The 15,542-nt window shown below is 46.1% G+C and overlaps 2 protein-coding genes across 3 annotated transcripts in view; one reads left to right on the forward strand and one right to left on the reverse strand.

The window, feature by feature from the left end:
• Positions 1-1,510: 1,510 nt before the first annotated feature.
• On the forward strand, positions 1,511-2,854 carry LOC115260696 (histone acetyltransferase KAT6A-like; the record flags this gene model as incomplete). The annotated part of the gene is given in 2 exon segments (XM_062843833.1): positions 1,511-1,811; positions 1,877-2,854. Coding segments are annotated over 2 exon segments (1,002 nt in total), but the record flags the coding sequence as incomplete, so codon positions are not given.
• A 1,347-nt stretch (positions 2,855-4,201) lies between these two features.
• LOC115260692 (beta-1,4-mannosyltransferase egh) overlaps positions 4,202-15,542 on the reverse strand; it is an 86,487-nt gene continuing 75,146 nt past the window's right edge. For both annotated transcript variants that reach the window (XM_029861896.2, XM_029861895.2), the window contains exons 2-3: positions 13,105-14,311; positions 4,202-6,627 (exon numbers count right to left, since the gene is read on the reverse strand). In XM_029861896.2, coding sequence (XP_029717756.1) covers positions 6,055-6,627; positions 13,105-13,908 — 1,377 coding nt within the window. In that variant the 5' untranslated portion in view covers positions 13,909-14,311 and the 3' untranslated portion in view covers positions 4,202-6,054. The remainder of the gene's footprint in view (positions 6,628-13,104; positions 14,312-15,542) is intronic.

Here is a 15,542-nt window from a genome sequence, read left to right on the forward strand (position 1 = left end):
GTTGGGCTTGTTTGGCCAAATATTTGCCACGTCTAATGGGACCTTAAGTTTTTCATGGAAAATAGCTTACTAAATCAAGAAAACTCATAGTATTCAACAAAACAACTACTGAATGCACCTAGAATACAGCAATTCATTACAAGTTCGGTGTTCAACTGTTTTCTACTGGGCATTTTAAAATAACGATATTGTACAACAGATGATCCTTGATCCTTTTTGATTTTTTAAAAAGCTCATTCGAGAATACTTTTACAATTTCCTCCGGTTTTTTTTTCAAAAATGTCTCCAGGAATTCTTCCGGAGGTTTTCCCGGGATCTACTCCACATTTTTTTTTTTTGTGAGAATATTTCCTCATAGTTGCTTTGGGAATTCTACCGAGAACTTTTTGGGACTTCTCCCGCAAAATTTGACCAGGAATTTCTTCGGTGATTCCTTCGGGAATTCTTCCAGAAGCTCCTGCTGAACTTCTTCCAGAAGTTTCTCTAGGAATACTTCTGGATGTTTCTCTAGATATTCTTCCAGAAACACCTCAAAAATTTCTTCAAAATTCGGACTTTCTCCCGGCTATTCTTCCTGAAGTTTCTCCGGTAATTCTTCCAGCATCTAGAAGTTCCCCGAGAATTCATCGGAAAATCTTCGGAAAATTGCACCAAAAATTCTTCCAAGGTCTTCCGGGAAGTAATTTCTAAGTTCCTTCGAAATTTGATCCAGAAGCATCTCCGAGAAGTCGTCTGAAAGTTTCTTTGAGATTTTCCGAAAAATGTCCTACGAATACTTATTCAAGACTTATTGGGAAAGTTGTAAATTCTTACAGAAGTTTTTCTGGGAATTCCTCCAGGAGTTTCTTCTGATAATTGATGGAAATTTCCTGGGCATTCTTCTAAAAATTTCTTGTATGTAGTAACTTTGGGAATTTTCACTGGAGATCTGCTCAAAAATTCCCAAGAAGTTTCGACGAGAGTTCTTCCAAGACTTTTACCAGGAACTCCAGAAGTTTCGATATGAATCCTTTTAGGTGTTTCGCCGGAATTTCTTCCGTGAGTTCCGACGATAAAACACACAAAGATTTCTCTCACGACTTTCGGAGTTCCTTCGGACATTTCTCCAGAAGTTTTTCCGGAAATTTGCCCAGTAGCCCAACGGCAGTTCCTTTTAAAGTTCCTCCGAAAATTCTTCCAAGAAATTCTTCGTTTCAAACGCTCCTCTAAATATTTGATTAACTTTTATTTTCGGAAATTCCTTCAGGAGTTTGTTTGCAACTTCTTTCAAGAGTTTCTACGAGACTTCCACCAGGAGTTCCTCCAGCTTGGATCCTCTACTCTGCCAACTTATAACGGTTCAGGACAAGGAACGGACATTCGTTGGGCATAAAAACTTTCCCTCTATAAACTCAAATTTATGATTTTGACGTAATTTAATGTTGGTGTTCGTCTCACTTTGTAGATACATAGTGCTTTCTAGCTTTTTCTAGTTCCATGATTTTCACACAATTGTGTCTACTTCGTCTAGGAAATCAACCAACTGAATGACCCGGCTGCTGCAGGTGAAAACAAACCACGTGTCGGTGATTCTACCGTCCACGAGCCCGGTCATCCGTTGAATGTGGGTCCCGATGGAATGCCGCCCGGTCCGGCTCAACATTCAGACGGAAATTCGGACCTTGCTGCGGCTGGCGCTGGTGGTGCGCTGGAAGTGAAGGATCCGAAACAAGCTGGAAAGCTGCACGCCAACAAGGAACTGAAGGAGGAAATGGATCTCGACTTTGAGGAAATTTCCGATGGCGAACTGGAAGAGGAGAACAAGTTCAAGGGTATGCTGGTTTAGTCTGATTATCTTTGTTTGTATTAAATTAATTCCATGTGATTTCCATTACAGGCCTTGGCGATGCCCTCGGCGTCGATTGGGCCAGCTTGGCGCAGGAAACTCGCGCCAAACTCAAACCGGAACAAACCATTCCGGTTTCCGCTCGCAACCGCTGGAAGGCACATCACATTCTGTTGGACATAGGTATTTCGGTACGGTTGGCCGGTGAGGCTTACGCCCAGCGTGTCCTCACCGAGTCCAAGGAGAAGCTCCGCGAGGAGATCGAGGAGTTCAAAGCAGCTGCCGAGCAGCAGAAGGTGGCCGCGGTGAAGAAAGAAGAAGAAGAGCAGCTCTTTAACGGAGTTAGAATAAAGAAGGAAAAACTCGACGAGGACGAACAGAAGCAACAACAAAGCGAGCAAACTGTCGTCAAAAAGGAGGACTCCAATGAAAACAGCGAGGTCTCCGAACAGGAAGCCAACCTCGCCGATATCGACAAGATCCTTCATCCGGTGGCGTCGGTGCACGTGGCTATGCGGGAGCGTGCTCGCGCACGGCGTAACCTTATCCTGTGCGCTGCTGGTCCACACAGTCGTGCGTTGAGCGCCAGGCGAGATTTGGAAATTCGTCGTCAACTGTGTGGATTTCCCCCGCAAGAATGCAACGAGCGTATTACAGAGCACCAGTCGACGCCTACCAATCCTGAGCTGCACGAAATGGTCATGAAACTGTACCAGAACACCATGCAACCGAACAAAATCGAAGTGCAGTAAGCAAATTTTAAATGTTTTAGTTTTACGCAATTGTGAAAGGAAGGGTGGAAATCTCTTCAAAAGATAAATTGTAGGAATAATGGTCTATGAAGTATTCAATGTTTTGCTAGGCAGAAAGAGCATTTTACCCTTCTTTCGTCCCACTTATATATCTTAGACAACAATGTATCGTGTCGACCAATAAAACTATATTTTTCTTCCCTGTAGTGTATTTCAACCGTACATGTAGGTCATGGATAATATGAATAAATCTTGATTAGTTGTTAGGTCCAATCAAGTGGAAACTGTGTTTAATTTTTCCGAAATTTTTCACTATTTTAAGGAAAAAATAAAATGGCAAACTCGTTTGTCATGCCTCGAGTATGTACGCTTGTCAACATCGCAATCGTTGCTACACTCATCTCTGAACTAACCAACAAAGATGTGTGTACCTACATGATTAGACATAACGCTTTGTTCTAGCAGAATTATTCACGAGAACAATTGGCATGTGTTAAATGAAAAATGTTTAGCTGACCATCGCTATTCGCTGCACACTATTTGAATCCCGGGTCAACCAACTTGCCCTTGAGGAACCCCTTGGTGGAACTCTGATCTCGCCAAGCTCAGGAAACAATGTAGAAAAGTTGGAATAGACGACGTTCGTGGACATTGTGGATCATCACATCCGTGATGTTCATCTGGCCAACGTGCCTCTTCATGTGAACCAACATGCCTACCAATCTGGTAAACCCACTTTGACTCTTCTGCACAAGGTTGTTTACCATATTGAGAAAGCATTCACTAAAAAGTAATCCTGTTTGGGTGTTTTCTTAGATATCGAGGGTGCTTTTGACAACGTGTGTTGCTTGGGATCGGTACTTGGTTAATTAGAGGAAACTCCTGTGAACCGCAGAACAACACACACGTCGTTATTTCCACTTTTGGTGGATTGGGACAAAGTTGTCCTTGCTCCAAGTGATCTTACAATTGCTTGTAATTTTCCATATGGGACATTTTCCACGAAATTCGCTTCCCGGGAAGAGTGGACATCTGGTTATCGTGGAAAGAAGTATTTCAGAACGGCATCGTATGTTACACTGATGCCTCCTTTCTCAAAGGTCGAGCCGGTGCTGGTGTCTACTCTCATAAGCTGAGGCTACATCAGTCTTACTGATTTGCTGGACACTGCCCCGTTTTTCAGGACGAAATATTTGCTCTTATGTGCGGAGTGAAATCTGTTGTTTTAACCAGTTTTGGTAAGGAGCTATACTGCCGTGAATCGCATATCAGTCCCATCTTTGCTGGATTTCCTATGCAAATGGGACAGATATGCGATTCACGGCAGTATAGATTCTCTTTACGCTTATGCGTTTCACTATGCTCTTTTAAGGGCGCTGTTTGAATCCACGCGATAATGCCCTTTTCTAGGGTGACGATCCTGTTCCCCTACCATCCTTTTACCACCCTTCATTCCTTTCCTTCTCCTTCGGGTACATGGGGAATAAGCTCGTGTTCAAGGCGATGACACAAATTTCCTAAATAGAGCAAAACGTGCCTTTGCAGCCGACATGTGTACAATGTTGTCTTATATTTCCAAGGAAATTTTCTTTTCTGTTCCACCTAGGCAAAATTGCGCCACTGCTAGTCGATGTGCTTTAATCGTATGATTTTATTAATATGTATCTGAAATTCAATTACAGGTAGAATCAATTGTATTATATCATCTATGTTCTTTTATCGAATAATCCTGCACTTGAGACGAATCATTCGTACATTATGTCACGCTTCGCAAAGGATATAAGGAAATGATGTCCCAGTAAATTGTAATTGTAATTGCTCAATCCACACCAAGGAAATGATGTCCCAGTAAATTGCCCAATAATAGATATGCTTTATCATGCACATAATTCACAAATTTTAATTTCTAAAATTTACAGATTCTTCGAATTTAATCACATCTTGGTTAAATGAGTAACGCAAATCAGTAATGTCACTGCCCAATTGTTACTGTTAAAATTCGTCCCTTTTTGAAAAGTTCAAATCCCTTTTTGGAAAAAAAAAACAATTTTGCAAGGGTGTTGAAGAGTGTTTCTCATTTGAAGTAATGCCGTTTGGCATAACATGAAGAAGAGTAAATTAAAAAAGAATAATAGTTGTAGTCATACCATTATATATGACATTATTTTAGACGTTTATAGACAGTTCTAGGCAAAACAAGAAAGTAGCCCGATTATATCCAAAGTTCACGCAACATAACTTCCGAACGATTCCATAATGGTCAACTCATCCACTATTACGTTATTCCGTTCATATCAAATGGCTGTTTCCATAGAAAAAATGTATAGAAACATTCCTTAAGCCTAAAACACTACCGATACTGGAATAATTTCTATGTTCTGTTTTTTTTTCAATTTTGTGTGAGTTTTTACTATTACTTCATCCAATCAATGGTATAGTAGCAATTATCGACTAAATTTCATGCGGTTTAGTTTTTTGATTTTTTTTGTTTCCGTTTTTTATACTTATGCTTTGCCATCATTGCTAGATTATTAAATAGATAATGAACAACGTGTGTGGACGTAGGTTGTTTTTGATCTGCTATCAATTTCGATTAAATGTGTGTAAGATATCTACGTTCTGCTGTAAACGTTCGTATTCATTTGACTGTTTTGGTGATGTAGCAGCAATTATTCTATTATTCGCGCTTTTATGTTGTTTCAAGTAAGTAATTTGTCCATTGTGATGCGAGTTTTTTTTTGCGTGAACTGCTCGTTTACCGTAGATACTATTTTATGGAACGTTAAGCGATGCAAACAACATTTAATGAATAACCCAATGAGTGTGTGCTTTGAGTAGACGATAACTTCTTAATGAAGATGAAGTAGCCTTTTCGTGAATACTTATTCCGGGAGATTATTCCCAGCTTTTCGTAAACGACCAGGAGAAAAATGCCAATTATATATTCTACACGTTGGAGAACATAGTTCTCAAATATATTAACTTTACACGTAAAATGTCTATCACGGCAAAATATCGCTACAAAAAATATACACAAAAATAAATAACAATGAAAATCTCCTGATTTGAAGTCACAATCTGCTCCTGACATTTTTCTTAAATTACTACTGTTCCGACTAAGCAGAAAAGCGAAATGAAACGAAAACCATTCGTTCCTGAAATATGTAATCCGTCATAATCTTAGACAAAAACCAACATGACTTTCATTACTTAAAGATAAGCCTTTCCTGGTGTTTCAGAAAAGCAAAATACTATAAAAAGAGCTACAAAATATACATATCCATGATAATCAGCTAACTCACTAATCTTACTTTTTCGCATACGCAAAAAGTTATGGGTCCCTAGAAGCCTATTTTCCGACAGCGTAATGAAATAGTTTGCCGACCATGGCTCGCTAACAGCCACCATCGAGAGGAAATATGTCCCTACCAAATATCTTAAACCGATAAAGCTTAAACAAACGCGCGAATTCCCGCATTAAACCGTAACAAGCGCCCGGACGTCCTTTTGCACCACGTAAAATTTGTGCTTCTTGCCAACGAGCCCCCAGATGACGGCCACGTTTTCGATTATGACATTGATCGGAATGGTGCACAGGGCCCCGAGAACACAAGCGAAAAATTTCACCACACCGAACCGGTACAGCGAAAACGATTTGATGACGCCGAAAACGTACATGTAGATGTTGAACCCGGCAATGAAGGCGCACAAAAAGTCCACCACATTCGGGCACGGAATGGGATAGAGCCCGGCGAAGATCATATTGGACGTGGACAGCGGCATCGTGACCCAGGAGTACACGCTAATGCCCAGCAAGAACTTGTTCCGCAGGGGAATGGTGTGCGAGTGGACGACCAGCAGGATACCCTGCAGCCAGCGTTTCCGCTGCTGCAGGAAGTCCAGCAGCGTGAACGGAGATTTTTCGTACATTTCACCTTCGATAAAATTGAACGAGTAGCCCTTGGCGAAGGCGCGCATCGCGAAGAAGCAATCCTCGGCGACCGATCCGTCGATTCCGTTGTCGAACGAGACTTCCTTCTCAGCGTGGACCTAAAAATGGAAAAAAATGAAATATTTTCTGTTAGTGAGCTTGCATAATGATTAAAAAAAACGAGGAATGATGATGGTTATGAATGGATTTCCATGAATATGTCCCGATGTCCATGTTTCAGCGAATGAGTTCGTTGGAAATTATAAAGCCGGCTTCTCTGACAACCGCTCGACTGCGAACGACAGTTCATACAAAAAAAAACCTTAGGGCGGACCTTGCCAGCATAGCGAGTGCTTCACTATTGAACAAGGCAAAGAGTCTAGCGAGAATGGTTATCAGGGACGTCTTCTTTCAACCCGTTGATCATCAAACCTCTAACTCGGCTGTATTATCTGTATCAAACTCAAACAACTAGTACAGGATAATTACATAAACATCACCGTCACTCAGAGAAACACATGAGTCGCCAACACTGTCTACCCTAACGAGGGAAGTTCCAAATTTGACCGATTAGGGCCTTGGCCTTCCCCATTAGGGCCTTGGCCAACCCTCGGATGGCCTTCCTGCTTTCATTGATAAACAACCAGGATCATTGGCGACTCTAAGGGGGATCCAACAGAAATGACAACTAGTCCTAAATCGATGGACAACAATGTGATAGAGAGTGGAGAGGCAGAGGGAACAGCGTTCAATCCGTTCGCGTGAGGAGGACTGACGAGATGGCCATTACGAGGGGCTGGTGCACCCGGGGGGCCCCTATAGCCGAGGCGGTAAACGCACGGGTATTCAGCATGACCATGCTGAGGGTGACGGGTTCGATTCCCGGTCGGTCCAGGATCTTTTCGTAAAGGAAATTTCCTTGACTTCCTTGGGCATAGAGTATCTTCGTGCCTGCCACACGATATACACATGCAAAATGGTCATTGGCAGAGGAAGCTCTCAGTTAATAACTGTGGAAGTGCTCATAGAACACTAAGCTGAGAAGCAGGCTTTGTCCCAGTGAGGACGTTACGCCAAGAAGAGAGAGAGAGTGGTGCACCCACCAGCGAGCAGATGGCGGCAGGAGGTTCAACAGGAGGAGCACGAGGCGGCGCAGCACCGGCCGAGAAGGCGCAGATTACTGACGCGGACCTTACGCGGGCGTTGAACCTCAACAGGACCGGGCAACCAAAGGTGTTGTTAATTGCCGAACAGCTAGACGAGCTGATCGACTACACAAGCGGGCGGACTACAATCAGTAAGGACCTGAAACAGGGCCTGCTGAAGCTTCGCAAATCGCTGGCTCTGGCCAGGGAGTAAGTAAGAGCGGAGTGCGGCTGATGCGAGCAAGGAGGAGCGGTCCACCCAAACGGACAGCTTCCTCTTTGCTGGCAACGCGACGATGCAGCACGAAGCGATGCAGGTCACAGAAGCCGTAGTGGAGAGGTCAAACCGCCCTACGGTTCGAGCTGCATGGTCGAAATCTGTAGAGGAGACACGACCCAAGAAGCGTCCGGCAGAAACGGGCGAAAATCCAAAGAGGAAGAAGGGGACGGCCAGCGTGAGTAACCAGGCTGCCAAGCTGGTTACGAAACGCGCAAGCGGCAGGGAAACCAAGCCCCAAGAGGGCAACCGTACCAAAGGAAAGAGAATCCTAGAATTACGGTCGGAAAGAATAAGGTTGTGAAAAAAGTATAGTCAGCCTGCAAACGCGAACGGAGCGATGCACTGGTCTTCAAAACCGAAGCAGACACGTACACCGAGGCGCTGAGGGCCATGCGAGGAAAAAATCGTCTCTCACCGCTGGGCGCGGATGTAATCAGGATGTAACCAGGACTGAAGAGATGATGCTAGTGCTGAAGAAGAATGCGGTCAAAAAGACACCTCTTGCAGAGCACTAGCTCAATAGGTACTGGGCGAAAAGTGCTGCTAATGACGGAGGCGACTCTGCAGTGTAAAAACCTGGACGAGATCACCGACGCAAAGGAGCTCGCAGCCGCATTTAAGCAGATCGCCACGATCAAGCTCCTTGTAGGTAAACAGGCGACTGCAGTCGTCAAGATCAGAGTAGAGGCGTGTTTCAAGTGCATCGACCAAGGATATAAGCCGTGAATGTGTAAAGGCCCCGACAGAAGCAAACTCTGCAGGAATTGCGGAGTGGAAGGCCACTTTGGCATGGAGTGCAACTCGGCGCCTAAATGCCTGATTTGGTGCTGGCCTAATCGTCCAGTCACGCGAGGTGGTCGAACCATCAGAGGATAATGCAGGTTACACAGCCTAGAGGTGGGAGCCTAGGATTCTTTCCTAAGCGAACCATATCCACACATCAGTGTGGACTTGCCACCTTTGGCACCGGAAGGTGACCGAGCACCGGCACATACGAACTGCTCAAGCGGAGGAAGCCTAGGCGTGGCGGGGGACCAGCAGTGGGCTCTGCTGGTCCTCTTCAGAAATTCCACACATCCGGAAGCAACTCTGTTCAAGCGATATGGCACCGCATCCAAAGTGTTCCAGCCCAGCTAGAAGTGCCTCGGGCACATCAGGAACGATGCCAGTAAGTTCCTGATTATGGTATACTGGTCATGCTTAGTAATTGGTAAAAGAGATGGTACACGCTAAGGTAACTATGCACAAGTGAGCTGATGGCGACGGCATTCTATCCTCTTAGTAAGGTCGGGGGTCGGGTGACACTGACTTGAAACGGCGGATAGGCTAATGTCGACGCTGTCTTCCGCCCCATAAAACCGTAGCATGGCCTTAAAGTACGTTCCTGATCTGTGCCCAGCTTAGACAACTATCTGGGTGGAAGTAGGTTCAGATGAACACTCCTGATTAGCGCTGATCCGGCTCTGAGCTCAGTCCCCATAAGGGCCTGAGCCAACCCTCGGGTGGCCTCTCTGCTTGCATAGATAACCACCAGGATCCTTGGCGACTACTTCATTTACGGTGAGGGATAGCGGCTCTAAGAGGGGCCCAACAGACATGACTTCGAAATTCAACAACTGTAACAACGTGGTCGAGTGTGGAGTAACTGAGGGAGCGGCATTGAACCCGTTCGCGCGTGGAGGCTTGGCCAGATCGCCACTCCGAGGGGCTGGTGCACCCACCAGCGAATTAGCGGCAGGAAGTTTAAGTGGGGCAAGTGGTGCACGAAGCGGTACAGCGCCGACGGAGGAAGCACAGATGACCGGTGCGGACCTCACGCGGGCGCTGAACCGCAACAGGAGCGGGCTACCAAAGATGTTGGTAGTTGCCGAACAGCTGGATGAGCTGATCGGCTACACGAGCGGGCGGACAACCATCAGCAAGGATCTGAAACAGGGCCTGCTGAAGCTCCGCAAATCACTGGCTCTGGCCAAGAAGGAGTACGACCTCCTGGTGGAAGAGCGAAGTGCTGCTGATGCGAGCAGAGAAGAGCGGTCCACCCAAACGGACAACTTCCTCCTTGCTGAGCCTTCTGAACCTGCTGAGGAGACGCGGCCCAAGAAGCGTCCGGCAGAGTCGGATGCAAAGCCGCAGAAAGAGAAGGTGAAGACTAGCGTAGGTAATCAGGCTGCTAAGCCGGTTGCGAAGCACGCAAAGGGCAGGGAAACCAAGCCCCAGCAAGCCAACCAGAGGAAGAACGGAGGCCAACCGGACCAAGGGAAGGAGAACCCTTGGATTACGGTAGGAAAAAAGAAGAAGGTGAGAACTACGAAACCAGCCCGCAAACGAGCGAGAAGTGACGCGCTGGTCTTCAAAACCGAGGCAGATACATACGCCGAGGTGCTGAAGGCCATGCGAGGCGAGAATCGTCTCTCACCGTTGGGCGCGGATGTAAAAAGCATCCGGCGCACCAGGACGGGAGAGATGATGCTAGTGCTGAAGAAGGAAGCAGCCAATAAAGGTACTTCCTACAAAGCACTAGCCCAAGAGGTACTTGGCGAAAAGGTGCAGGTAAGAGCCCTAACGGCGGAGGCAACTCGCCAGTGCAAAAACCTGGACGAGATTACCGACGCAGAGGAGCTCGCAGCCGCACTCAAACAGCAGTGTGAGATAGATGTACCAAGTGCATCGATCCGCCTGCGCAAGGGTCCGGCTGGCACGCAGATTGCCGCGTTCAAACTCCCCGTAGGGGATGCGAATAAGGCGATTTCAGTCGGGAAGATCAAGGTAGCTTGGTCAGTGTGCCCGCTCAGCGTATACGAGCCGCCAGTGGCGTGCTTCAAGTGCTTTGAGCAAGGGCATAAGTCCTGAGCATGCAAAGGCCCAGACCGGAGTAAGCTCTGCAGGAAGTGTGGAGTAGAAGGCCATATCGCCAGGGAGTGCAACTCTGCACCAAAATGCCTGATTTGCACGGCGAACAAGGGCCACACGACGGGCGGGCCTAAATGTCCAGGCACGCGAGGAGGTCGAAGTTCCAAACGATAATGCAGGTTACACAACTAAACCTGAACCACTGTAAAGCTGCACAACAGTTGCTATGGCAGTCAGTCTCGGAGTCAAGTATAGACATCGCACTACTATCGGACCCATACCGCGATAACGGGAACTGGGTAGTGGATAAGACCAAGCTATAGACGATCTGTACAACCGGTCGTATCCCGGTCCAGGAAATAATTTCGACGTTGCACGAGGGCCTCGCAATAGCGAAGATCAACGGGATGTACTACTGCAGCTGTTATGCTTCCTCCAGGTGGCCGATAGACCAGTTCTCGTCTATGCTGGATTTGCCATCAAGCGCACCATTGGGATTGAATTCCGTGGTCATCGGTGAGGACTTCAACACCTGAGTGATTGAGTGGGGTAGCCGCTTGACTAACGCGATAGGCTGGGCTCTACTCGAAGCTATGGCTAGACTGAACGTCTCTCTCTCTCTTCTTGGCGTAACGTCCTCACTGGGAAAAAGCCTGCTTCTCAGCTTAGTATTCTATGAGCACTTGAGCACACTGAGAAGATACTCTATGCCCAAGGAAGTCAAGTAAATTTCCTTTACGAAAAGATCCTGAACCGACCGGGAATTGAACCCGTCACCCTAAGCATGGTCATGCTGAATACCCGTGCGTTTACCGCCTCGGCTATATGGGCCCTCAGACTGAACGTGGGTGTCGCAAAAGGCAACAAAAAAACTACAGTAGGAACGATGCAGAGTCCATCATTGATGTGACCTTCTGGAACCCGGATTGGACTGGAGGGTCGACGATGAATACACGCACAGTAATCATCTGGCGATTCAATACAGGGTGGAACACGGAGGAAGACGGCCACAGCCGAAGGTCATCGACCATCATCGGAGATGGTTGGCCACGCGCTTCGATAAGCCGGCATTTGTGGAGCGATTGCTTATGGAGGGTAACACCGACGATGTATCCAGCGATGATCTAGGTCTTAACCCTAAGCCGTACATGTGACGTCGCAATGCAAAGGCGATCCCTACCCAGAAATGGACGCAACACTGGCACTGAACAAAGAGATTAAGGCACGTAAGCGGACGTGCTTTGAAAATCTCTGCCAGGCAGTCAACACGACTCCTTGGGGGGATGATACCTACAGAGGCCAAAACGAAGGGCGCATCAATACCCCCAGAACGATCCCTCGAGATGCTGCAGAAGATCGTGGAAACGTTGTTCCCGCGCCACGACACAAGACTATGGGTCCCCGTTCCCTACGGCCAAATCGCCCAAAGTGAGGTCACCCCGGTGACAAACGATAAACTCATCGCAATAGCGAAGCCGTTCAAGTTGAACAAGGCTCCGGGTCCGAACTGTATCCGTACAGTAGCCACCAAGGACGGCCATGGAGACTAACCCTGACATGTTCAGAATGGCTATGCAGATGCAGATGTATCTAGTCTAGACAGAGGCGAATTTCCCTGCCCAAACCCGGGAAGCCATCTGGCGATTTGTCGGCATATAGACCTATCTGCCTTCTGGACACCGCCGGAAAACTGTTGGAACGGATCATTCTGTCGAGGCTGATGGTCTATACCGAGAAATTCGATGACTCTTGCCTCTCGGATAACCAGTTTGGCTCCGGAAGGGTCGAATGGCGGTGGGCGCCATTAGAGCTGTTACAAAAACGGCTGAGATAGCGCTTCAAAAGAAGCGAACGGGAATCCGCTATTGTGCGGTCGTCACGCTGGACGTGAAGAATGCGTTCAACAGCGTCCGCCATCGAATGCTCCATACACCACCTAGGAGAGCCGGTTATCCTATGCCGGATACTGGAGAGCTACTTCCAGAATAGGGTGCTATCAATCTATGACACCGAAGAAGACGAGAGGAGCTACAACATCACCGCGGGGGTACCTCAGGGGTCCATCCGTACTATGGAACGCAACGTATGGTAGCGTATGTTGTAAGAATGCCGAACAACGGCCTTACGAAGTTGGTGTTCTTTACAGATCCCCAGGTCGGGTTTGCACAAGGAGACGTAGAGCGCAACGATCCAGATGTGTATTTTTGATGAGCGAGCATTATTTATTGTGTTATCATTAATGTGATGTAGAACAAACAGGTGTATGTAAATAAGCCTTGAATGTTTATGGCATGAATTCAAATCATGCGTAACTAACTTACCTGAGTAACCACATAGCTACCCTTCCAGCTGAAGAATGGTTTATGGAACATTTTGAACTGTAACCGCAGCTTGCCCATATCGTCCGACACACGGAAACTATCCGCTAACGTCGTGAGCCAGTTCACCACATTCTCGTTTGCGTAAGTAATCAGTCCTTGCCCGAAGGGATGTTTTCCGTCCAAGACGAAGTTGATGATTCCGCGAACGCTGTTCTCGGTCAGTAGCGTTTCCTCGTCCAAATGCACCACCCAGTCGTTGTTGTTAAGTACATTTACGCTGTCTTCCAAGCAATACTGCAGAGCTCGCGATTTGAACAGTGCACCGGTTTTGGTTTTGTAATCCTTCGGGACAACAATCTCCCGGGTCCGCCGGTGCTTCGGCAGATTCACAGGCTTATCGGTAACTACTTCGATGAGGAAATTTTCCAACCCCGTATCCGAACAGGTGTTCATATTTCGCAAGACGTTCGATTTGACTAGATCGGGATAGTCACCGCGGGTTACAACCCGGATGCAAATGAAGGGCGCCAGCAGAGGCGACCCTTTCAGTACTACCTTCTCCGGGAAGGCATTGTAGAACACCAAACCGAAGAAGTTGAACAGCACCTGAGGCAGCGTAAGGAACGTAAGCAACCGTAACGTGTACAGCAGGATGGTCGGTATTGTGCCATACTCCTCCCAAGGATCAACCGATACGAAGCTGTTCTCGTTGACTTTTATTCCGCCGGAAAATACTTCGAAAAATATAAGCAACGTGATGAGCAACGCGCAGTGCAGCAGATGCTTCGAAATGGAATTCAGCATTTTCTGCTCTGCTGCTGTTTGAACAGCTCGGTAGTTTCCGACACTCGATCACGCTCTCTTCACGATTTCAGGAATGACCAATTACAACACTTATATTCTCACTCACTTCGTTGCGATTAGATTCTTGGGAAATTTCGACAGCTCGGTTTCACAAATGTTATATAATTCACTATGAACCTAATGCTAGAACTTCATTTCGCTAATGTGACTGACTGCGGATAGCGAAAACTCTTCTCGCACAGCCTTCAGGTTTCGAACGTAGCCCCGGTGGATGGCCTACGTTGCGCTCTCGATGAATTCCGGTGAGGCATGGCGCCTGGCCTTTTCCGCGTTAAGGTTGACTCTCGCGTCGTTCTACTCGTTTAGGAAATACTGGTCTGTCTGGATGCCACCTTGTGATCACCTGCGGAGGGAAGGAGAATACTTTATTTGAGTAACTGTGTTTTATTTTTCCATGCTCGGTTTTGTCTATATTGGTTCAGGTAATGATGATTACAAAGCGCAGATAACAGTTGATAATGATAAGCAAGATCAAACAGATAATAAGACTTGAATTCTATTGACATAATTTGAGGCACAAGTTGCAGATTGTGAATCGTTCAATTGAGTTCATGATATGGTGATAAGATAATTTTGCTGAAAGATGATGAAATCATCAGCAATATAAATTGCACTGCTTTTGCATTCAATTTAATTCAACTGTAAAACTAACTAAATCCAGAGGTTCATGCACAGTTGGAGCAACATACACTTAGCTCTGTAGACATTGATTGGATTTTTTAACTTCAAACTAATATGAGTGGAGGCATAGTAAAATTGAACCACGCCTTAGTTCACGTTTCAAAGCAGACTGCTTGACGACACATTTTCAAACAAAACATCGTAAAAGCATCATTTAGCCCGAAATAGGCGTTTCTTTTATAGATTACTAATCCCATTTTGCCGCATAAATTTCCTCACAGTTAGTCATACCGATTGTTGCGAAATTCTATTGGAGAAATTTTAGTTCAAGCTTTCAATGGCTTGATAAAACCGCAATCAGCGCACGTCCAACCTATCAATCACATGTACCAGAGCCTCCTTTTTATTGCAAAAGCTTGTCTTATCAGAAGGAACAAATGCGATGATAAGTACGAAGATGGCCTTTTTTACCGGCAAGGTCGTTTCGTTTGCTCAGTACACTTACACGGGAACCAAAGGCTTCCGAAAGTGGTTTTAACAACAATACTAGGTATTCATCACATTTACACGTGACTAAATGCGCAAAGCCAGCACTTCTCAAACCACTTTTTATGGCATGAATAAAAAGGAGTAAATTTTTGTAGTAAATACTACTTGTGGAACACGTTCGCATGGATAAAAGCGAGTGAATTACACTACATTTTTCGGACATATGTAGTATAAACAAAGCATTAAGGTTTCCATCCAGATGTTTTTTTTCGGAATTGTTCCCAGAGTTCCTTTCGTGATGCTTCCGATGTTCCGTCGGAGATTTTCGAGGCAGGATTTTTTTCTGGATCTCTGTAGGAGGATTTCCCGGTAACGATGCAAACACTCACTTGCTCAAAAGCAAGCTATGAAAAACAGTGTATGGGAGACTTTAATTTGTAGTTTTATCTAAAAGTTTTCCGAAT

This window comes from Aedes albopictus, unplaced genomic scaffold, assembly GCF_035046485.1.
Source record: "Aedes albopictus strain Foshan unplaced genomic scaffold, AalbF5 HiC_scaffold_58, whole genome shotgun sequence".
NCBI lineage: Eukaryota > Metazoa > Arthropoda > Insecta > Diptera > Culicidae > Aedes > Aedes albopictus.